At 42.1% G+C, this 22899-nt stretch overlaps 2 protein-coding genes and 1 long non-coding RNA gene across 13 annotated transcripts in view; 2 read left to right on the forward strand and 1 right to left on the reverse strand.

Annotated features, from left to right (window-relative positions):
• R3HDM1 (R3H domain containing 1) overlaps positions 1–5190 on the forward strand; it is a 53859-nt gene extending 48669 nt beyond the window's left edge. For 7 of the 11 annotated variants that reach the window (XM_064435195.1, XM_064435196.1, XM_064435201.1 and 4 more), the window contains one exon: positions 28–5190. In XM_064435195.1, the coding sequence (XP_064291265.1) occupies positions 28–353 (326 nt within the window). In that variant the 3' untranslated portion in view covers positions 354–5190. The remainder of the gene's footprint in view (positions 1–27) is intronic. The other 4 variants (XM_064435200.1, XM_064435204.1, XM_064435199.1 and 1 more) reach the window with 1 other exon arrangement.
• On the reverse strand, positions 4721–8054 carry LOC135309208 (uncharacterized). The gene is made up of 2 exons (XR_010369496.1): positions 6620–8054; positions 4721–6330 (listed from the first exon to the last, which is right to left on the reverse strand). It is a non-coding gene; the product is annotated as an uncharacterized LOC135309208 (long non-coding RNA).
• Positions 8055–8158: 104 nt separating this feature from the next.
• UBXN4 (UBX domain protein 4) lies at positions 8159–22637 on the forward strand. Its single transcript, XM_064435248.1, has 13 exons — positions 8159–8316; positions 13658–13760; positions 14611–14639; positions 15466–15584; positions 16177–16342; positions 16784–16886; positions 18382–18436; positions 18591–18755; positions 19554–19681; positions 20383–20485; positions 20825–20956; positions 21280–21488; positions 22023–22637. Exons 1-13 carry the CDS (start codon positions 8238–8240, stop codon positions 22159–22161), a joined length of 1530 nt encoding a protein of 509 aa, XP_064291318.1. The 5' UTR covers positions 8159–8237; the 3' UTR covers positions 22162–22637.
• Positions 22638–22899: the final 262 nt, after the last annotated feature.

A 22899-nucleotide genomic window follows, 5' to 3' on the forward strand; every position in this document is an offset into this window, starting at 1 on the left:
TTAGACTCATTGCTTTTCTTCTTTCAGTTGTGGGGAAAGTTCTAGAAATTACTGAGCTGCCAGAAGGCATAACTCGTATGGAAGCAGAGAAACTCTTTGGAGAACTGTTGAAGGTGGGTGCCAAGATCCGGTGGCTGAGGGACTCGCAGTGCCTGCAGGCGCAGCAGCAGCGGCGCCTCTGCGGCGACGGCAGCGCCGGGGACTTGGCGTCCACCTACACGGTGCTGGCCACCTTCCCCAGCATGGCGGCCGCGCAGAGCGCGCTCAAGAGACAGAGCGGCAGCAAGTTCCGCCTGCGGAGCAGCAGGAGGCACTACGACTGCCACGTGCTGGAGAGGGCCAGCTCGCAGTAGCGCCGACGCCGCTGCACACTCGGCCCTCGCTCCTCCCGTGTCCTCCCCAAACTCCATTGGTTTGATGTCATGGGGTTTCTGTTCTCTTCATACAGACTCCTGGGATGTTTTGTCACATGACATTTGCCATTGAAGAATAAATAACCCAGTGAATCCAGCAAGATGAAGAAAAAAATTTACAGAGTTACTCCCAGACAATAGCAAGGAATCATCTTTGCGACAGGCAGCTTTCTGCAAGGAATGCTGCTGAAATGCCCCCTACTTTTATAGTAGTTTTGTTTTATATTTTTGAAATCTTGTATCAGATCCAAAGTTCTATTGTACAGCAGATGTTCATAAAAATCCATATGCAGATTTGTATTTTATAATCCCTTTTCACAGCCAGCACACAGCAGTCCATTCCAAGGCAGGAACCTGAGGATTGGTGGAGGGGAAAAGAGAACCATTCTCAAGGAATTATACTCATTTTCTAGCAAACTACCCAAGATCTTCAAGTTAACCTGTTCTTTGCCCCTTGTGTGTTTTTTTTCTTTTTTCCTCTTTTCTTCCTTCTTTTTCTGTTTTTCTTTAAGAAAAAAAGAATATCATTTTAGTAACTAACTCCTTAGGTGGTCCTTGTCTTTCACAATATATTCAAACAATGTCAAAAGAAATTACAAGTTTGTACCCTTGAAGAATTTGCTTCTGATCCAGCAAGTTTAATAATTACTAGAAGGGGATTATGAATAGGTTACAAAGAATGTTCACTGAATCACATTTTAATATTTCTTTTTAACAAAAGTGTGAAGAAACTTTATGTATCTTCACACAAGTGACAAAATGTTTGCACTTTAATTGCGTTCCCACCAGTATGGGTCTCTTTCTCTTCCTTTTCACGCTAAGATAATTGTGTTTGGTAAGTGCTGGAAACCTTTTTAATAGTTTAAGTTTTCATCATTTGCAGATGCTCACTGGACATTAAGATTCATTGCACATAAATGAAACAAAACTTTTTTCAACTTGTGTAATTTGCAAGTCTGTACAATGTGTGCTGATGCAAGCCTTTTTCAGTTCAAAAGAATAAATGTTTACAAACACAAACTTTTTCAGTGCACTTGTTTAAGCTTCTAGGAGTCTTCTGAAACCTGGATGAACTCATAGTAATGGCTGGAATCCTTTCAAATGGGAGAAAATAACTTATTAGAACCTCTTAAAAACCACCTGCTGCTCCTCCTCTGGCATTTATGTTATCCAGCCCTTCATAATATTTAAGTGTTTTCTGTGTATAAGTGAAAAAGAGAAAATAATCAGATGCTGTAAGGGACTGCTGATTTTCTATTTTTGGCTCAGGAACTGATTTGCTGTGTAGACAAGCAACTACTTGGTCACTTCATAAGGCTATCATTTGTGCATTTGTGACTTCTGAAAGAGGAAACTCAAGGTAAACTTTGTGTTTAAAAACATTTTACAGGGGGTAAAGGTGAAGAATTAAGGTGCCTAAATCATCATTCATTGTTTACACAAATGATTCTATCCCTGAACACCCAAACAGTGATGAAGTACTTGGAGGAAAACTTAGAAAACTGATCTGTCTGGGAATAATGTAGCCTAATAAATTAGTTTTATGGGACTTGATTTTGTGAAATGCCATAGTAACAGGTATTTACTAAATGTCAACTTAGATGCTTCCCTAAAACAAAGGGGAGGATGTTCACTTTCAAGTCCCTAGATAAAAGACGAATCTACCATTCCAGCCTGCTTTTCTGAAAGGATGGTACTTGGAGTGGAAGTTGTGCTTGGCTGAGGTTGTATTTCTTGCTGCTGCAGTTCACTGCACCCAAAGCCCCAGTGTATCCCTGACCCCCTGCTCTGCACAGCACAGCCAGCCTGACTGTCACTGCCTGCCTTCTGCCACTGCCTCTGCTGACTGCCGTGCTGCTTTAGGATTGTGGTTTAATCCTGGAAAAGCAGCTAAGAGGTTCAAGGGCTGTAGGGACAGGTGTCTCAGCCCAGCAAGGCAGCTGCCTCCCATCATTAACTCATTCCACAAGATTCTTCCAAGGTGTAGAAGGGCAGGCAGCAGCTGAGAGCTTCCATCTATTCTGAATGCCCCCAGCACTAGATTTGCATCAAATCAAACCCTTTCCAGAGGATGTTGCATGGCTTGCTGCATTTCACAAACTGCCCTAATAAACAAAGAAAAGGTGATGTGAGGTAAGCATGGAGAATGCAGCCCAAACAACAGGAAGGGAGGGATACACTGGTTAGGAATAAGGCACAGAAAATACTTAATTTTTATCAAAGAAGTTCTAAACTTGAATGCAAATTGCCCTAGGATAAAAAAAATGAAAACATCTAAGAAGCCAGTTGTATTCTAATCCAGAAACTGACCCTTTCCACTTAGGTCTGCCCTCCTTTCTGAGTATGTTTCACTCTGTTAAACAGGGATGGTTATGTTATTATTTATGTGTCACTATGAGCCACAGGTGCAATTCACAGGACTTTGGCACTGCCAGAGGCTTCTGATGTCCACAGTGGGCAAAGTATTAAATTATTTCCACTTCACTGTTGTGTTTATTCCTGGGTTTGTGCTATTTCATACTTTCTCTAGTAAGCAAACAGGACGCAAACTCATCTAACCAAGACACTTTATACCTTCCTGGCCTTTGTACCCTTCTGCCCCTTTTGGTTCCTTAAACCACATAAGCCCAGGCACTATGTGCAAAACCCCTGGAACTGCATTAGTTCCATGGATTTGGATCATGGTCTAGAAAGCAAATAAAAGCACTTTATGCATGTAATAGATGCATGTAAAATGCATTTATGTTCTAAACAAATCTTTTAGTACTCCAGTGCATTTGAGCTTCCTCTCATTTACCATTAAAGCTATTTTAAAGCAAATAGTAGCAAAAAGAATTAAGTGGGGACTTCCATTGCAACAATAAGTTTTGTTTTACTGAGAGCATGTCTTAACTTTTAAAACTAAGGAAAAGCACTGAAAGAATAAGCAGAAAAGCTGAACAAATACAGCCATTACCTACTCCACTAAAAGCTACTACTTTGTGATTTCAATTTTTAATTAACACACTTATATTGTAAAATTCCTCCCTGAATTTCCCTGTGAATACTTTATATAATTTCTGATATTACAGTCAAAAAAGATAATTAAAACTGAAGAATATAAATTTAAGCCCCATACTTTGAGGACTCCCCAGAGTATGCTGGAATTGGGTGGCTCCCTCCAGCACACCCCAAAACATCCTCACAGCCCACATGTGCCTGCCAGGCTGTGGCTGCTCTATTTTGGTAAGGCAGGGAACAAGCATCTTGCATCTTCCCTGGCATTCCTCCCTGAGCAAACGTCACCTGTTCTAATATGAAATGTTTTTCTTTCACTCACATATGCTGAGAAAAATGGCATGAAAAGGAGCAGGGTGTCTATGAAGGCAGAAACTGAGCTGTGGTGCACACAGGCTGTAGTGCTCGGGTGTCTCCACCTGCAACCACCCCAGCCCTTCTGTAGGACATGTGATGTGTGAAGATCCAGGTGGTACAGGGCAGCTGTTTGCAGCTGGGCTTTTATCAAAGCACCAGAAGGACTGTGTAGCTCACTGAATCCAAAAAGGTGCCTGGGTACACAACACGCCTTTCCCAGGGAGTTTTTACCTATTTCCTCTCTTCTTGCAAGCCAGTTCCCTCTCAAGGTGGAATGAATCGTTGTATTCTCATCCTATGACACTCATTTGTGCCTTAAAACTTCACACTTGACTTGTTTGTTGTTTTCAGTTAACCTTGTGCTAGCTTGGATGCCTGGAAGGGAGTCAAAATTACAACTTTTTATAAATACTGTTTAGCTTCATGATATATTTTTTCCACATAAAATTGGTGCAGGCTCCAAGTTCCTGTGTTCAGCCCTGAAGCAGAGAATGTTTAGATGAAGCTTTGGAGAAAACTGACCAAAACATTTTTAAGTAACAGGTCATGAAAAATTATTGTAGATGGAATTTTTATATATTTCTAACTATGAAAGGAATTATTTCAATCCCTTCAATCTTTCTACAGCTTCGTTTTCATGAAGGTTCATGCACTGCCTCTTCTCAATGTCCTACTCCTATTCACATTTAAAACATTTTTTTGGCTATTTATGTCAGTAAGTATAAAATTAAAGTGCACAATGTTCATGTGACTTCATTTTGGAAGCTTCATTTCTTGAGTGTAGACCAGAACCCTTAAAAGGACCTGATTTCCAGGGCAATCTGAGAATTAAGCCCCTGTGAGTTCTCTTATTCTGGAACCCAAGAGCAAAGTCTCCATCCACATCCAAAACCTTCCGTGGAAATTAAGTTGTCTCTTGGATTACTTGAAAATGTGTGCAATTATGTTCTTACCATGACGTGTATGAGCCTCCTCTTACTTCAGTGCCTGCCCTGTGTCCTCAGACTCACAGGGCCAGGGTTTGGCCCTGACTGTTCAGCATCCCTCACTACAGGGTTTAGTTTTTATCCTGCTTGCAGCTACGTGATGTTCCGCGCTGTCTGTCAAAATCTGTTCAAAGTGGAACCTGCTGAAGACATGATTAAGCATTAAAACTTGGTCCAGGACACAAACACTTCAGTGGTTTTTGCTGCTATTTTTTTCATTTTCCAGTCTCACTGGTCAAGCTCATGCACTGAATCATTAAAAGGGATGCTTGCAGCTGTAATGGACTGTGCCTGCACTTGGGAAGAGAATCCGGAATGTCAGATGAGCCTGGTGCTGTGAACCAAAGAGCTGTAGAGGACAACCTGTGTGTCACTGGCAGCTGTATGCTTTTAACACTGGAATAAGTTATAAAAATAAACTGTGTTGCTGTGCATAATGCTTAACAGTGAGGTTTATTCTTAATTGAGCTCCCGTGTCCCAGTTAAGTGGGAATCTGAACTAGCTGGGAGTGCTGACAGCAGTGGGATGTGTCAGACCAGGTGAGCACAGGTGGAAGGGACTGGGATGGACTGGCCCCAGCACCAAGGGATCTGTTACACTTCATCTCCCAAAATTTCCTGGCAGTTTAAAAAGAACATTCACAAGCAATATTGCACATCATACTTCAATTGCAGTGGCCTCAGTTTGAACTTGAGAGGGAGAAGCTGGCATTCTGCTTTTTTCTCATATCCTAACTTTTGCCCTAGTTTTAGGGTTAATTAGCTTTGCCCTTTTTTGGTTTTCCAATGTAGTTAATGAGAAACATCATTATTAAGTGTGCTCTGATAGTCTACCACACTGATTTATACAGTCTGGGAAATACACCAGACCTTGACTCCACAGATGCTCAAATTTGCTGACTTTTTACTTGGTTTAAACTGATAACTTTGATTTGTTAATTAACTGCTGATTTAGGGTGAAGGAACAGTGCAATTTAAAATAGGAATTCCCTAATAAAGACATTTTCCATTTTGATCCAGATGGATGTGTTCTAGTTTTGGGAAGAAAAAAATACTCTCTTAGAATGCAAATTACTGCCTTGCATTGCTTCCCATGCCAGTAACTGAAAACACGTAAGACACCCCCCTGAAAGAACTGAATCCCAGGTAATGCTCCAGCTGTCAAACTATTTTTCTCAATAAAATTTTCTACTTACTAGTTAGTTATCTGGCCTTTTTCTAGGCCCACAAACTGCAGACCTCTGTTGTTTCCAACATACCAGTGCTAAAGGCTCTCAGATGAACAGCAAAGGCATATCCAACAGTGACCCTACAGCTGGAGAATTCCACTTCTAAAACTGTAGTTATTTGAGAATGTAATATAAATAATTCCTGAGGATCTAAGAGATTGTACACCTTCACAAAAATTACATGTCCAGTCAATAGTAAGCCCTTCTTCCTTGTTTCAAGTGTTACGGAAGAGTTTGAAAATCATATTTGCAAAACAATTTTCAAAACATACAGTGTTCAACATTTCACTCACCCCTCTCGTGAAATTTGGGTTCCAAATCCGATGCAGTAAATGCAAACTACAGTTGCTGGAAATGCCAAGAGAATTAGTGCAACACATCCAAATTTATTAGAGAATTCAAGATACAACCTAACCTCCTCCTCTAAATGCACTTGTGTAACAGAGATGTCTCTCTGTTCATCTCCAAAAACAAATTTAGTTTGAGACTATCCAACCTTTGTCATTGCCCTTAAATCTGTTTTGTAACATAAAGAAAATACAAAAATATCTGATTTTTTTTAATCCATCTCAGAACCATGTTCTAATGGTATTTCTTTAAGAAACTTGCATAGGCACGACACACATGCAAAGCTTACCCAGTGAGGATTACTGTGACACAATTTCCACATGCTGCACCTTGGGAGAGGTAAAACAGATTTTGTACACTGTTGTCAACACTGATTTGCTTCCTTTTCACTGTAAATCTGAAGGATTTTTAGTTGTTGTTATCCAGTTACACAAGGTATGACAGTGAAAGATTTCCAGACTGAGAGACTGTGTGTTTTTTGGCCTTTCAGTATTTGAGTACCTGCCTCAGCAAGTTACCCAGCACACACTCACAGTCCCAGTGGTGTTTCAGAAAAGCTCAAGTGCAGTGTTCTGTCCAAAATGCTATCATCAGAGCACTTGACATCAACTGTCCTGTCCTCGTTGCTGTGAAATGTCTGCCAAGGAGTGCCTCCTCCTGTGCCAGCTCCTCACAAAGCCTGGGAGCACGGAGGATGTCCTGGCTTCACCTCTGCCTCTCGTGCAGGATCTCTGCACACCATACCTTATTTTTGTTCTATTTAATATGGATTTCTGTCACTTCCTCTGTCCCAGTTATGCTCTTGCCTGCCCCAGGGTGGGTGCTGGGGCAGGGATGGCTGTGCCCATCGGTCCTTCAGCCCCGGGTGCAGGAGGTGCCCCTTCCTCTGGCAGCTGCCTCACAGAATCATGGAATTGCCAGGGCTGGAAGGAGCCCTGGACATCACCCAGTCCAACCCCCTGCCAAGGACCAGTGACACAGGAACGTGTCCAGGTGCAATTGGAAAATCTTGAGAGGGTGACCCCACACCCTCCCTGTTCCACCCCCGATGTAAAGCTCTTCCTCACGCTCAAGTGAAATTCCTTGTACTTTAGTCTGTGCCCATTGCTCCTCATCCTGTCATGGGGCACAACTGCCAAGATTCTGGCACAGCCCTCTCGGTACCTGGCTTTGAGATGCTTATATTCTATTGGAGGTATTTATTCTGCATTACAGAATTACACCGTCAACTGGTTTAGAAAAGAGCTTTGAGATCACTGAGTTCAAACTGACCAAGCACATCAACCAGACCATGGCACTGAGTGGCACATCCAGTTTTTCTTCAAAAACTGAGAGGAACCATGACCCCACCACCTTGCTGGGCAGTCCAATGTCCAGACATCCCTTCTGAGAAGAGAATTCTCCTGATGTCCAACCTAAATCTGCCCTGGCGCAGCTCAGGGCCATGCCCCATCGTTGTGCCGCCGGTTCCGTGGAGAAGAGCCCGACCCACACGGGCTCCACCCTCCTGCACACAGCAGCAAGGTCCCCTCAGCCTCTTTCTCGCCACGCTGAGGCGCCCCCGCGCCTCTCCTCACAGGCCGCGTATAAACGAGATCCCCTCTCAGCCTTCCCTTCCCTAGGCCGAACACGGGCGGCTCGCAGCGCCTCTCCCGACGGCCCGAGCCCGTTCCGCAGCGGGACAGCGCCCGGGGCGATGCCGCCCAGCGCAAACGCGGCCAGCCCGCGCACAGCGCCAAGATGGCGCCGGGCTGAGGGGCCAGCGGGGACGGGGCGGGGCGCGCGCCGCCAATCCGGGGGCGGCGGCACGGGGCGGCGCGCGCAGGCGCGCGGGGGGCGGCAGGCGCGGCGGCGGCGCAGGCGCGGTGCCGCTGTCGCTGAGGGCGGCGGGTGCCGGCGGTGCCACGATGTGGTTCGGCGGCTCCGTGCCCGCCGCCATCGCCGCCGCCAAGGAGCGCAGCTCCGTCTTCGTCGTGTTCGTGGCAGGTACGGTACGTCCCGGGGCCGCCCGCCCCGGCAGGGCCCCGCAGCGCCTTCCCGGCTGTGTCCCGCCCGCCGCCCCTCCCGCCGAGCGGGATTTGTGCTGTGTCAGCCCAGCCCGCGGTGTCGGTGTCCGGCCCCCGCCGTCCGATGTGGCGGCTTCCCTCCGCTCCGCGCTCCGGCCGGTGCGGCTCTCCGGCTGCGCGTTGTGTTTTGTTTCCCTTCCTCGTACGGACAGTGCGCGTTTCATAACACTGTAATGGAACCTGTAGGAATTCACGTCGCCGTGTGCACGCTGCCTTTCTCTAGGAAAAAAAGACGGGGAACAGGGACACAGGTTGGGCTGCGCCGGGGAGGTTCAGGTTGGGTGTTGGGAGGAATTCCTTGCCGGAACGGCTGGTTAGACATCGGAGCGGGCTGTGCAGGAGGCGGCGGGGTCCCGGCAGTGCTTGAGGAGGCACTGGACGTGGCACTCAGTGCCATGGTCTGCCTGGCAAGGCGGTGCTTGGGCACAGGTTGGACTCCATAATCTACGAGGTCTTTTCCAACACGATTGAAACTGTGATATTCTGTGATCAGACAAGCTCTTTAACTTATTTTTGAGCTTTTGCGTATCTCTGTGTGCGTTGTTTCTTAAGATTTTACTGTTGCCTTAGGTGCTCGTGGGTTGAAGATTTTCAGGTGCTTGGTGAAACAACAGCAATGTTGAATGTGTGACCCGGTGTCCCTTAAGAACGGTTGAACTGTGGGACTCACGTGGCTTCAAGAAGTTCACTCCCAAAGGGGATGTGCATAGAAAAGTGCAGTTAAATTCCTGTGCTGACACAACTCTCCGTGTACTTGGAGAACAGCATTTTCTGCTGGATAGTAAATCTACAGATAGAAATCAAGGCCTTGTCAGACCACGGACTGGGCTGTGTTGGAGTAAGGGACGGGGTGGAGCAGTTCATGAAGAACCTCAGCCCTTGGGAAAGAGGCACATTGCACAATTTGGGAGGGACCCCATGCTGGAAGAGTATGAGGAGTCCAGCCCCTGAGGAGGAAGGAGCAGCGGAGACAAGGTGTGAGGAACTGACTGCAGGAAGGCTGGGGAGGAGAGTTGTTTTAATTTCCCATGATCCCACTCTGATTTTTGATTAGTAATAAGTTAAATACATTTTTCCCCAAGTCAAATCTGTTTTGCCTGTAGAGATTACAGGTGAGTGATCTCCCCCTGCCCTTTTCCCATGAGCTTTCCATTACATTCTCTCCCCTGCCCAGCTGAGGAGGGCAGTGACAGAGGGACTTTGGTGAGCCTCTGAGTGGTTCCAGCTTGATTCATAAATCAGGGGGAAATGTATGTTGTAACTTATGTCCAAAAGTTCTGCACAAGATGGGGCCTGTTAGATGCTGATGTTGACTAGGTGGATGTAGGAATATGTAGATATAGAGGGGAGATAAATGTATGGTTGCAGGGATGTAACCTAGTTTTGTCACTGTGCGTGCTGTGAGGATTTGTTTTGTTTGTTCTTATGAGCCCTGGAAAAGGCAGAGCACGACTTCAGCCAGGCACATCCCTGAAAGGGAAGAGTTGGGGAGTTCTACTGGCATCTGCTCCACCCTGGGCACTGTGGGATGGGGCAGCTGACCCGTGGCAGAGCTGATCAGGAAACTGCTCTGTTACATCTGCTGGGAAGCCCAAGAACTTTCTCACTATGTGTGCAAGCAGCTGTGTTTGAAGGATCTGGAGTGCTGGTTTTGTGTTAGCACAGATTGGGTTTGTTGTTTGGGTAGAAACATGTTTCAAACTGCACAGTGATGCTAACTTTGAGCCTTTACACTGCACACTGCCTACTGGAGACAGGCATTGGAAAGCACCTGGAGAACAGGCTTTCAGCAGTGTTTGGTTCTGTATACTTCATCCAGTAATATCTATGGGGAAAAAAAGGAAAAAAAAAAGAGATTAATTGAAACTATCATTTTGGGGCAGCCATTGTGGAGGATTGCTATTAGGTATAGTTGACAAAAATTAGGCAATTCTAATTGGACAGATATGTCCATCTGCATTTGGTTTCTGCTGCCATCTGCCAGTCCCTCTCCCTGTCCTCTGCACTTCACTTACACTTTCTCTAGGAAATTAAGAAATTGATTATTCTGTCTGCTTCCAGAATATTTTCTAGTCAAGCAAGGAATAATGTAGTTATTTATCTTAAAAATGAAGTGGCATTTGTGATTGTAATTGTATATTGTTCGAGCAGGTTTCTCCTAAAGCATTTTTGCTTGCAGCCATAATCCAGTATTTTTGAGCTCAGTGTTTAAAACCTTCCTGGCACATTCTGGTGGCAGGATGGTGGAAGGGTGTTAAAGGTGCCGTTGAACTCATGGGAAGTTGCAATAGGAGGAGGGATTGCTCCATTCTCCCCAGAGAGCATGAGGTGAAGCAGCTCTGCCTTAGGACACTGGTTTGAAATGTTGAGGTGAGATGTTGGGGGCCTCTGGACACAGCAGGTAAGGGGATTGTTGTTTGGGGAACACAGGAGTTCCTTTGTGGCATCAAGCAGCACTTTCCCTGTGTTGCTGCACAGGGAGAGGATTCCTGACAGTGAAACAGGTCTGGTAGTGCAGGGGCCCCAGGGCATGGTGAGAAGCTGTGTCAGGGGAGGTGCAGGCTGGATATCAGGAAAAGCTCCTGTTCCCAGAGGGTGTTGGGCAGTGGAACAGGCTCCCCAGGGGAGAGTCCAGGGAGAATTTGGAAAACACCCTCAGGTACATGGGAGGATTTTTGGGTTGTTCTGTACAGGGCCAGGAGTTGGACTTGATGGTCCTTGTGGGTCCCTCCCAACCCAGAATATGTGATGATTTTATGAACATTCCTGGTATCTTGTTGCTAGCTGTTCTACAGATGATTTTGTGGCCTACAGAGTTAAAAAGCCTTTGATCCTTTGAGTCACTAATCTAAAGTTGATAATTCATTTGATATGAAACCTCCTCTGCTCTGACTGAGGTGTTGCAGATTATTTTATATTTATATTATATATCTTTCCAAAGGTTAGACATGTTCTGATCATTAAATACCAGACCACTCATAAAAAGTGCTTTTCAGAGTGAAAAAATAAAAGGGTATGTGTGTGACAATAAAAAGCTTTAATTTAAAATGTTTGTTTCTTTTTAGTAATGTTTGTAGAAGCCTTCCTCCCTTTGTTCATTACTTTATTATTTTAGTAATTTTTTTACAAAATGGTGGTTTGCACACATAAGCTGTTTGTTAGTTATTTGTAGCCAAGATGTATCAAGGCACTCTGCAAGTTAAATAAGTGAAATTATACAGGGAAGGAGGAGGTGAATGGTTTAATGTCCTGGCTTCCTGGCATTTCCAGAATGGCAATCCTCTCTTACTGAGCAGTTATGAAATGCTGGACATGGAGAAGTAAGTTGGGCTTAACTCTCTCCTGAAAGGAGAACACTTCCCTGATGACTGTGTGCTGAGGGGAATTAAAGTCTCCTGACAATCTGTGGTGGTTTTGGGTAAGTTCCCCATACAGGAAGTAAATTATTGCAGAAAAAGAACCTTGTCCAGTATGTGAATCATTTGAGAAATGATTGTTTTCCCTATGTAGGGTATTCCACCTGATCAGATTTAAGAGATGAGGAGGTGCGACTGTGAGTTGCTTACAGATCATTCCATTAAGTGAAATGGAGTGATGTTTTTGTTTGAGAAGCAACAAATCTGAGAGTTTTGGGGTCTAGAATTATGAAGCTGTTGTGCTGGCTCAGTGTTTAGCAGAATTATGAATTATGTCAAGTTCTGTTGCACTTGACCTCTTGACTTTTCTGATGTTTTTCCTGTGACCTGGCAGTTTTGATTTCAGGATACAATTACTGCTACAAACTGTAATAAATTAACCCTAACCCCTAAATGAGAAAGGGTTATCAAAACAAAAAGATGTATGAGAATAAGCAATTGTTCAGTGGGTAGCCACAATATTAATCATTGCATCATGGCACAGAGCTTTATAAAATGTGAGCTATCAGCATTTTCATTCAGTCATCTCTCAGACTGTACTGCGAGCAGCCTCTGCCCTGTTTGTGTCTTTCAGCATTCTTTTTTCTCCAGCAGTTGGCTGTGTGGAAAAGTTAGTGTTAGGCAAGTATTTAGATATTTTTAGTAGCCTAATCAGATGAGCACATGTCTTTTTGAAACAGTGTGTGGTGAAGCAGCTGCCTGCCTGTGAGCATTTGGAAACAGGAGAGGAGGCTGAGCTGCTCTGGGCACAACAGCTGCATTGACCACACTTGGAAGCACTGCACTTGAAGCAAGAGGAAAGGTTCCCACGTAAAATAGCCTAAATATTTGCTTGCTTATGCAGAAGAATAATAATAGAGGTGGATACTTTCTTACTTGCTCCAGTAATTCCAGGGAAATATTGATACACGTGGTTGAAAACCACTTTTCCAAAACTGTATTTTTGATACATGCCCCTGTGAGAGGCCTTGTGACCAGATAGCAGCACTTCACTGGGAGATTCCACATGCAGCTCCTGTCTTTAACAAGTCAAAAATATTGCATGGAATGGCAACTGGGATGAAACAAACAAGTGATTTGTTGTTGTCACTGAATAATGGACTACTATACTGTACTTGTGACTCGGATTCTTCATCAAGACTGCAGTCCATTCCAAGCTGCTAGGAAGAAATGCAGATTGAAGATAAAGAAATGGTTGCAGGCCAGTGTACTTGTTGAAAGGTGGTTAATATTCATCAGAATCTATTTATTAACTCACACCCTCACTAAACTCATGTTTTAGGACATAAATGTATGGTTGATCTGTTTCATCTGATTAAAATAACACCTCTGAATCTTTGGCCCCTGAACACCTTTCCAGTTTCTCTTATCCAAGTAGCTCCTCTGCATTTGTTATTTCTGTTCTGTGCTCCTCACGCCTTTTCCTCCCATCCTGCTGTTACTGCTAATGTCAGGAAGTGGAATACAAAACTAAGTTATAAATAATCTGCAAATAAATGTTTTTTAGTATGGGGATTTTTTTTACACTGTCAAACTGTGAAACCTTACCTGCTGAATTATGCATTTACAGGGAGTGAAGAACATAGGTTTACCTACTAGCAGCTGATGTACTAAAATATAATTAAATTTATAACGAGGGGCAAGCAGAACATAGTTTTGACGTATTACTAAATTGAACCAGCTGGAGTGAATTGTCTCCAGATTATTAAAAAAAATATAAACTCACTTGAAAATAATCCACAGAGTATTTTACAAAGGTGATTCCAAGGGATTGAAGCAAAGCTAAAATCAGGGCAGAAACAGCAATTTGTGTTGGGTTTAACTCGTGTGTGCTGTGTCTTGCAGGTGAAGATGAACAATCTACTGAGATGGCTGCAAGGTGGGAAGACGAGAAGGTGACTGAAGCTGCATCAGATGGTTTTGTTGCTATTAAAATTGACACCAAAAGGTGAGCCTATTCTAATTCTGTCTCTTACACAATCTTTCATTGACAATGATGAGAATAAGAGGCTTTTGAAGTCCTTGCCCTGATCAGGAGATAGGGTAAATACTGGGTTCCAGAGCAGAAGTGAATTCAGTACTCCTGGAGTCCCTAAAACCTGAGAAAATGTCAACATTTATTGTTGTGTTCTGCACATACTCACTGAGTATTTCAGACTGTATTCCAGTACTACTAGTAGAATGCTTGAGGTTGCCCTTTCTCAACTGGAAGAGACACAAAAATGCTATTAAAAATGCTGGAATAAAAATGCAAGTGCTAGAGGCAGTTCTTCGTTTGCCAAGTTACATAATGAATTAAAAACCTTTCATGAATTCAGAAAGATAAAAATCTGTAAAGCCCCAGAGAAAATGTGTTTGCCTCCATTGTAACACATAGAATGGAGAAGCATTTAAACTCCTGGGTAAATTACTCAGCTATTTTTGTTATGTTTGTGTTCCAGTCCATGTACAAAAAGTGCACTGACATTTCCCCAAATGGTATTATTTTGAAATGCTCTGTAGACATTTTATTAGATTTACTACATTATTTGTGCTCAATAGACTAGATTTCTTTTTCCTGACTTGCCTTTTAGCACTCCTTTCCTAATTTTTATGTAGTCAACTGTGATAACCAAGGATTGTCACCATGTCAACACTTCTGCAGAATGTTAATGATAAGACGCAATGCAAATTTGCTTTTAGTGTTCTCTCAAGTATTTAAATAGTTTTGTAGGACAGTTATTTTTATGATGAAAGACTTAATCTGAAGTTGTTGCAAAATGATTGCTCCTCCTAAATGAATCTTTTCTTTTAAACAGTGAAGCATGCCTGCAGTTTTCTCAAATTTGTATCCTTTCAGATCTGTTTAGATGCTACATTATGATTACAGCTAATTGCTCTTTACAAGTTAATACCCTTCTTAAGACAAATACTTACAAGCAATACTATTGAAAATACTTATTTTGGCACAAAACTATGCAATAAACTGTGTTAATAGATACCATCTGTGTATTCAACTAGCTGTCAGTTATTAGAGAAAGTTAGCAAATTGGGGTTTTTTTATGTTAATCCTATGTAATTCTCTAAATAGAAAATTATCTAAAGCTTTGTGTAATCTAAATAACCTGTTGGTCCTACTAATCAGTATTAGAAAACAAACAAAAAATGCTTTAAATTATGAGCTGGGCCTCAGAGGTGCAGAGGAGGAACAAGCAGTGGCCTGGGTTCTGTCACACACACAGGTGTGAAGTCAGGTAAACCCCTGCCCACCTCAAGGAGGTCCCTGCTTACAGCTCATTCATTCTGTGTGGTGCAGGGAATTCTGCACCTTAACTTGGATATCCTTCATTCCAGAGATTTCATTACTGTCTGCTTAAGGTGTTGTGTGACACTAAAACAAAGTATTCTTAAGTCAATGCATAATCAGTTGCCTGAAAAGTTGGAGAAAAATACTTTGGCCTAAACCAGTAAAAAGAAAAGAAGAAATGCTTACCAGTTGCATGTAGTGTTTGCCAACACCTTTTTCTTTCTTCCTCCCTTGGCCCTGGCTGCTGGTGAGCAGTTGGAGATGAGAGCTTTGGGCTGGCAGCTCCTGTAGGAAGGAGTTCTGCTTTGCCCTGTAACGTTACTGTGTGTCAATTCTGCCCTTCACCGCCCTTAACTGTCCTGTGCAGATCCTGTAGTGTGTGTGCCATCCAGTTTTTTCATAGGAGACAATGGAATCCCTTTGGAAGTTATTGCTGGCAGCGTTTCTGTGGAAGAGCTTGTTACCAGAATCCACAAAGTCAAACAGGTAATGCTGACAGGCTGGACCTTCCAGATGGAGCTGGTAATGCTCAGGACAGTGGTGGCCCTTAGCTTGTGCCTTTGGGAAGTTACTGGTGGAGGTAGAACCAGTGAGTTACTGTTTCTGTCCTTCCAACAATAAAATCTGCAGCCTTGAGTTCAGTACACAGGTTGGAAGCACTGTGAACATGTGCTGCATTAATTTCTGTTTGGTTTAGATCACCTGTATAAACAAACCCACAGTACTGAAGAAATGTGTCAAGAGCTCTAAACTGGAATGACAAAAGGTGACAACTCACCTCTAAGGGGATTACTCTTCAGCTTATAATGTGGTTATGTAATATTGTTCTGTAATGTGGATTTATAAAGTTATATACAAGTGTAGATTTCTTTATCACTTTGATTTCAAGTGCAAGACTAAAATCAGAAAAAAAAATGAAATGCATGATTGTACCATACTCAACAATATGTGGTAATTCTAGTTTTATATTTTCAATAGGACTGAATCTTCAATAATAATTCAGTCTTGACCATTTTTTAACCTGTGAAAAATATTTGAACTTTCATAGGCTCCGTTGTCTCTTTTCCCAATTTCTTAGATGCACACAGGGAAAGGGCGGCCTGTGGAAAACGGCAGTCAGGCAGCTGCTCCCTGTCCCTCCTCTCAGCCTGATGGTGCTCCAGAAAGTGCAGAATCCAGAGCAGGGCTTTGTGACTCTGCTGAGGCTCTTATGCCTGAGACAATAGCATCTTCTGCTGGTAATGGTTAGTGTCCTTGCCACCTCAAATGCCACCTCATTTGCTTTGGAAATAGTTTTTCTTAAGTTGTTACATGATGGTACATAAAAGGCCATATATTGAGCAGACTCACTGAGGAAAAACCTGGGATATTCCAGAATGCTTTGTGCAAGTCTAGAGGGAAGGATAACTTGTCATTCTGCTTAGTTTTAATACGTGAGGAATCTGTGGTTTATAAATCAATAAAATTGTGTATACTTTCATGAAAAAGGATTGAATTAAAGAGTTTTCTTGGCTTAGTAACCTGAAACCAAATTGTTGAGGGAGGGTGTCGAAGTGGCAGAACCTTGTATGAGATATCCCAGTTGCTGCAAATTGTGGCTAGCAATGAGCCTAATAATTGTTATGATAAGAAATGCACCTTTTTTTTTTTTTCTTATGCATTGCTTTCTTGTAAATCCCTTGAAGATGAAGCAAATTCAGGTCAAACAAGCCAAGAAGCAACTACTTCTGCAAATAAGCAAGCAAATGATGCTCAGCCTGTGAATGATCTTACACTCAAAGTAGAAAGGCAAGTCTTTTTTTGCAGACCTCTTAATGTGTTGTATTTGTTTCTCAGGAGGCAGTTTTGTTGGATTTTGGGTTGGTTTGGGGTTTTTTAACAAACATATTTGATTACAGGATTTTGGTCTTTCATCAGTTGTCATCTGGCAAATATTTATGTGGTCTTACTTTCTATTACACGTCTCTGACAATGGGCTGATAGGACTGATACCAAAACCAGGTTTTTAAATAATACAATTTCTCATGTACTTTGAAAGAAAGAGGTAATCTGGAAAACTACAAGTGCACCTTTGATATAACTTCAATAGACATGATATGTTTGCTGCAGGTTCTTGAATTAATTCAAACATTGAACTCAAAGCACTGGAAACCAGTGCAATAAAATGCCAACCTAGGTTTTGTTTAGAGATGTCATCTTATTTCTTCTTGTTGGTTTGATGACTGTTTGTAGTTTAGGGATATTGAAAAAGTCAGTGGAATCCTATTCTGAGACTTGTGTTTTGATCAGTGAACAGTGATGACTTGAGTTCAGTTTTTTGAAGTATGGTGATCAGAAACACATGGCTCAAAACATGATTAATTCATTATAATTAGTTTTAAAATATGGGATATTGTTTATAAACTTGTTTTTAGTAATATCCTGTCTGAAACCATAACACATGTTTAGCAAATAGGAATATTTATAATGCTAAAACATACTTTAAATATTTTTCATGCTTATTTTAGTTATTGATCAAGAGGTGTATTTTTTACTTACTACTGATAACACAATACAGTCAATATTTTAATAAAATTATCAGTGTTTGTTCCTTTTAAAATAATGCATAATTTATCTACAGCATTTTTTGCAAAGGGGAGAAAGAGGCCAAGCTTTGTGGTAATTACCACTTTCTTTTGAACAGCTACCATACATTTTTCTGATTATACAACTTTTCTCATGCCCTTTCCCCAGACTTCAAATATGTTGGGATTTTATTGTTAATCTGTATTGAGAAATTTGCTTTGTTCTTTTAAGTCAATCTTTATTCTGAGGCATTTTTCTGGAGAGCTGAGACAGATGCATATGCATCTATGTCAGGGCTATATATTACTTGTGTTCCATTTTAGGAGGTGATGTGCAGGAGAAACCAGATGGCTTAAATAGCTAAAAAGAGATTGAGATTTAGTGTTTCTGTTACCACAGATCACAAATAGTATTTGCTTATTGTAGATCTTCGTAAGTTGGTTCCACAGTAAGAATATGTAGGATTCTTCATTTAATGAGTGGAAAAAGGACAAAAGGAATATGTTAGAACAACTCCAAAGTGAGAAAGGAGGTGGTCAGATCAGGACTGCCCTTTGCATGGATGGTGCACCCGCACGGGAATGAATCACTGCTGGTGCACGAGGTGTTAGCACTGTGCTACAGCTCATTTTCATGTGTTCTCCTGCGTTTGCAAATGCTTCATTAATATTTGAAAATACTGCAATGATGAGAATTTTCACTCTTTTGTTAAATTTAGGTTAACAAAAAAGCTTGAAGAAAGACGAGAAGAGAAAAGGAAAGAAGAAGAACAGGTAACACAAAAATGTAAAACCCCTGGCAGTTGCAGGTTTGGTTTTTTTAACCCTTATCTGAATAAATAATTAATTCCTTCTTACACAAACATATTCAGTCTTTTCTCTTGCCCAAGGCAATTTTGTGGTCCAATTTTTATATCTCTCTATTCAGAAAGAAATTAAGAAAGAAATTGAAAGAAGGAAAACTGGTAAAGAAATGTTGGAGTACAAAAGACGGCAGGAAGAGGAATTGACCAAACGTATGTTGGAGGAAAGGAACAGAGAAAAGGCAGAAGAGAGGGCTGCTAGAGAGCGCATAAGGCAACAGATTGCAATGGTAAATTTTGCATTTTGGAAGAGAGCTTGCTGCTTCTCCCTCCCACAGTGTACTAAAATGATAAATTTTCTCATTTGCTGAGGCTTTGAAAGATTGTTCGTTTTTCCATTTGGAATCCTGTAGCCCTGTATAGTAATAATTTTTGTGTTTGGGGTTTAGGTAGCATTGCCTGTGTATAAAATGAAACTTCTGCTTTCATCTTCACAATTCTTTTCTATATGAACAAACATTTCTGTCATATTGCTTAAGCCTAGTGGAGAATTATCATATAAACATAAAAATAATTCCAATTTAGGCATGATGCTAAAAGAGAAGCACGGGGAGTATTTAATTCTAGAATTAAATACTACAATTTAAGAACAAGAACACTGCTCTAAAATGGAGGAGGATTATTTTCCAAGTTAGTATATATGTGTCTGTGCATGTGTGAATGTAAACAGTTGATAACAACTGAAATTCTTCCTGACTATTAGGTTTTGGTATAGGACACTCAGAGTTGCAGTTGTGTAACTTGTCCTAAGGTTTTTGCCTTTATCTTCCCTGGAGTGTTGAGCTTGCATGGGAAGATCATCTAATTAACAACTGGTTGTGGGAAGTGACTCAGAGAGAAGTGTCATCTTGGCTAATGACACGAGGTTGTGCAGTTTGGCACTGAATAATTCCTTGCAGTTCCACTGTCTTTTCTCCATATGGTCTGTTTGTATCTGTGCAGTTGGTTCATGAGTACAGATCATAGCTGTCTGTTTTAATGAACTTGAGCAACAAGTTAAGTTAAGGTCTCCTTTGATCCTTCTGCAGGATCGTGCTGAGAGGGCAGCTCGCTTTGCAAAATCGAAGGAAGAAGCAGAAGCTGCAAAAGCTGCAGCTCTTCAGGCTAAACAGGCTGAAATAGAGGCCAGAAAAGAGGCAGCTCAGAGGGAGAGAAGGTGGGTTGCAGTAGAGACACAAGTGTGTATTTTGGGGGTGAGAGGTACATAAACTTTTTTAAGACAGTTAATATATCTCCTTGTCTCTTGACAACATTGTTGCCATGTTGAGCTGTTTAAATAGTGGCATTAAAGGTAGCTGTTTACATGAACATGATGCTCTTTGAGAGCTTTCATCTTTTTGACATTGATGATCATGAAACATTAACCACCTTTACTCATGTGTTATTTTAGTTGGATAAGAGCTGTTTTGTGTCTGAGCTTTGATTTAAATACCAGTATAATGGAGCTTGGTGAGATACTAGATAAGGTGAGAATGCCAGAGATTTTGCCTGGACAGAATGACTTGATAATGTCAGCACTGCTGGGGAGCTTGGTGCAGATCCAGGGGCTCTGGGGATAGCAAGGCTGGGTTGGAGCCATAAGTTGCCCACTTCAGAGCTGTCTCCTCCTTTGCCCAGCACTGCTGGTTTAAGAATTATCCAAACCTATGGGGACCTTATGAGGAGTTGTGGAAGAGATGCATTGTGAGAGATCAGCAGGTGGTTTTCCACTGTGAATTCAATCTTAGTGCCTTCTGCACTGCCCTGGGCAGCATGACTGTCCCTCTCTGCCACATTTCAGTACTACCAAGCCACAGGCCCAGGAGCCTTTGTCTGTAAGTGTTCATGTCCTGACTGACCCCAGTACCTGTCCCGCAGTGCAATAGCCAGGATTCAGTTCCGCCTCCCCGATGGATCTTCCTTCACCAACCAGTTCCCATCTGAAGCACGGCTAGAAGAAGCCAGGCAGTTTGCTGCACAGGTAATATGGCCATTTTGTTTCTCAGCTATGTGTTGATTATGATTTGGTGAGCATCAAGTAGTTGTTGATGGTGGTGGAGTTGACGACAACTCCTTTCCTTATTGCGTATTTGAAAGGAGTTTTGGTAGCAACCTTCTCCAGTGCCACCAACTGCTTTTGGATTGCTGCAGGGTGTCATTAGTAAGATATAGAGAAAAATAAATTATATTTCATATGCTACTCTGAGGATGATTGATAGTTTGATACAAAACTCTTGCTAAGGTATACTCAGCTGGCAAGGACGCAGTTGTTTGAAAATGAGCAGTTACAAACAAAATGTTTTCTTTATGTGCCTCACAGACGGTTGGTAACACTTACGGCAATTTTTCACTGGCAACAATGTTTCCCAGGAGGGAGTTTACCAAAGAAGATTATGGAAAGAAGTTACTGGATCTCGAGTTAGCACCCAGTGCTTCAGTAGTGTTGCTGCCGGTAGGTGTTGGTGGGTTTTGGTGTGTTTGGTTTTTGAAACAGCAATACAGTAGCTGGATATTTGCTGTTAGTCAGCCATGAATTCGCTTGACTCTGGGGATTTTCTTTGTCTAAAGATTGCAAAATTACTCTAGTTTTTGTCAGGACTGATTTGAAGAAGTTTCTCTGAAGCAGATAAACGGTGACATAGATCCTTGTCTAAGGTGTAACCAAGGTTGTTCCATTGTGTCTGCTGAGCTGCTTCAAAACGGTGTGTGAAATAACTCTGTCTACAAGAGCAGGACTGAAATACCTGACAGGTTTGCTTGGTGTGTTCATGACAGGCAGGAAGACCTGCGACGTCTGTTGTTCAGGCTTCGGGCAGTGATCTGTGGAAGTTCTTGGGCACAATCCTTTACCCCCTCTTAGCGGTTTGGAGATTCATTAGCAACTTCCTGTTCACGAGCCCACCCCCCTCACAGCCCTCTGTGAGATCAGCTCATCAGCAGGACCACTCGGCTCCCTCGACGTCGGGCAGCATCGAGCAGAGCAGGTAAGGCCAAGTGTTTAAGGCAGCTGCTTCTCAAGCCTCCTGCTGCAATTGCTGAACTTCCAATGACACAGTAGGAAAAGCATTGTCTTGCAGTCGTTTATGAATAGGGAATTAAGCTGTAACTACAAAGGTGAGCTTCCCTTCAGCTGATGCTGTTTGGAAGATAAAAACGAGATATCAAACTGTTCGGGGATGGCTGTTCAAGCAACAGAAGCAGATGAAGTCTGGTTTTGACAGGTTTTGTATAGCCTGGAGAATGAGATCTCCCATGTACCAGGAGAGCTGCTCAGCTGTTTCTGGTGAAAAAGCCACATATTGCTTCAGTGACAGGGAAAATGAGAGTCTGCCACTCTGTCTGACTGCTAAGTGACAAATTTTCACCTGGGTATTGCTTCCCAAGGAAACAAAGGGTTGAAGAAAACTATTATTGAAGATAAGAGAAGGATGGATGATTTGTGTTTATTGCATTTGCTGCTTCTCTTGTGTAATTATTACTGAGGAAACTGTCAAACCTCACTGTTCTTTGTGCCCTAGGCAAGCAGTCAGGAAACGAGTAGTGGAAAAGCGGGGGGAAGACTTCAAAAAAGAAGGCAAAATATATAGACTGAGGACTCAAGATGATGGAGAAGATGAAAACAATACTTGGAATGGAAATTCTACACAACAAATGTAGTTTTGAGTAATGCAGTTACTATCTGGCTGCTTTTTTTTTTTTCCTTCTCTTATTTGATCTAAGTCAACTAAAGCTTCTGGACAAGTGGGGCTTATTTTACACTGACTGAATTACCTAATTCTTATTCCTGGTGGATTATGGAATAAAGTCACCTATGTCAAAAAAATCAAGTGGGTGTAGGTGAAATCTAGTAAAAAGACTGAAAATCTCCATCAGCTTTCATAAATATTGCCCTATGCCATAGAAAGGCACTTTTTAATCTATAAATATTCTGCTATATAAATTGAAGGGCCAGATATATTCATATAAAGGTCATGGTAGACAATGACTGATTAAAATGAGGGTTTCAGAAGCACTATAAGTAGCAAATCAGGTAACTAATTTATGTTTAACTTTTTTCTTGCTTCTGCAACTGCAAGCAAAACCTTGTAGTTTTTAATTCCCTAAGCACTCAATAAACTATTTTCCAGAAAACATGTCTTGTAAAGTTCCTCTGATGTGCTGATATCACAAGGAAGCAAGCAGGATCGTGCACTGAAATTTAAAATACAGCAGACTAACATTTTGTTCCAGTGGAAATGACCTTGCTGTACATGAAATAAAGGAAAAGGGGAGTGAAAATCCAATCTGTGCAGTAGCTGCAATATAACAGTTTTCACCAGGAGAGACACTACTTTGTCTTAAAATTCTAAGAAGCAGAACTTCCAGGGGTCCTTTCAGAACTGTTGATGATGATGA

Source organism: Passer domesticus, chromosome 10 (genome assembly GCF_036417665.1).
Source record: "Passer domesticus isolate bPasDom1 chromosome 10, bPasDom1.hap1, whole genome shotgun sequence".
Classification (NCBI taxonomy): Eukaryota; Metazoa; Chordata; class Aves; order Passeriformes; family Passeridae; genus Passer; species Passer domesticus.

Excerpts from the sequence above, each read along its gene's own strand:
- UBXN4 (XM_064435248.1), top strand. The coding sequence starts at position 8,238 with ATGTGGTTCGGCGGCTCCGTGCCCGCCGCCATCGCCGCCGCCAAGGAG. Across the intron at positions 8,317-13,657 it reads CTTCGTCGTGTTCGTGGCAG|GTGAAGATGAACAATCTACT; the intron begins GTACGGTACGTC and ends TGTGTCTTGCAG. Across the intron at positions 13,761-14,610 it reads ATTAAAATTGACACCAAAAG|TGAAGCATGCCTGCAGTTTT; the intron begins GTGAGCCTATTC and ends TCTTTTAAACAG.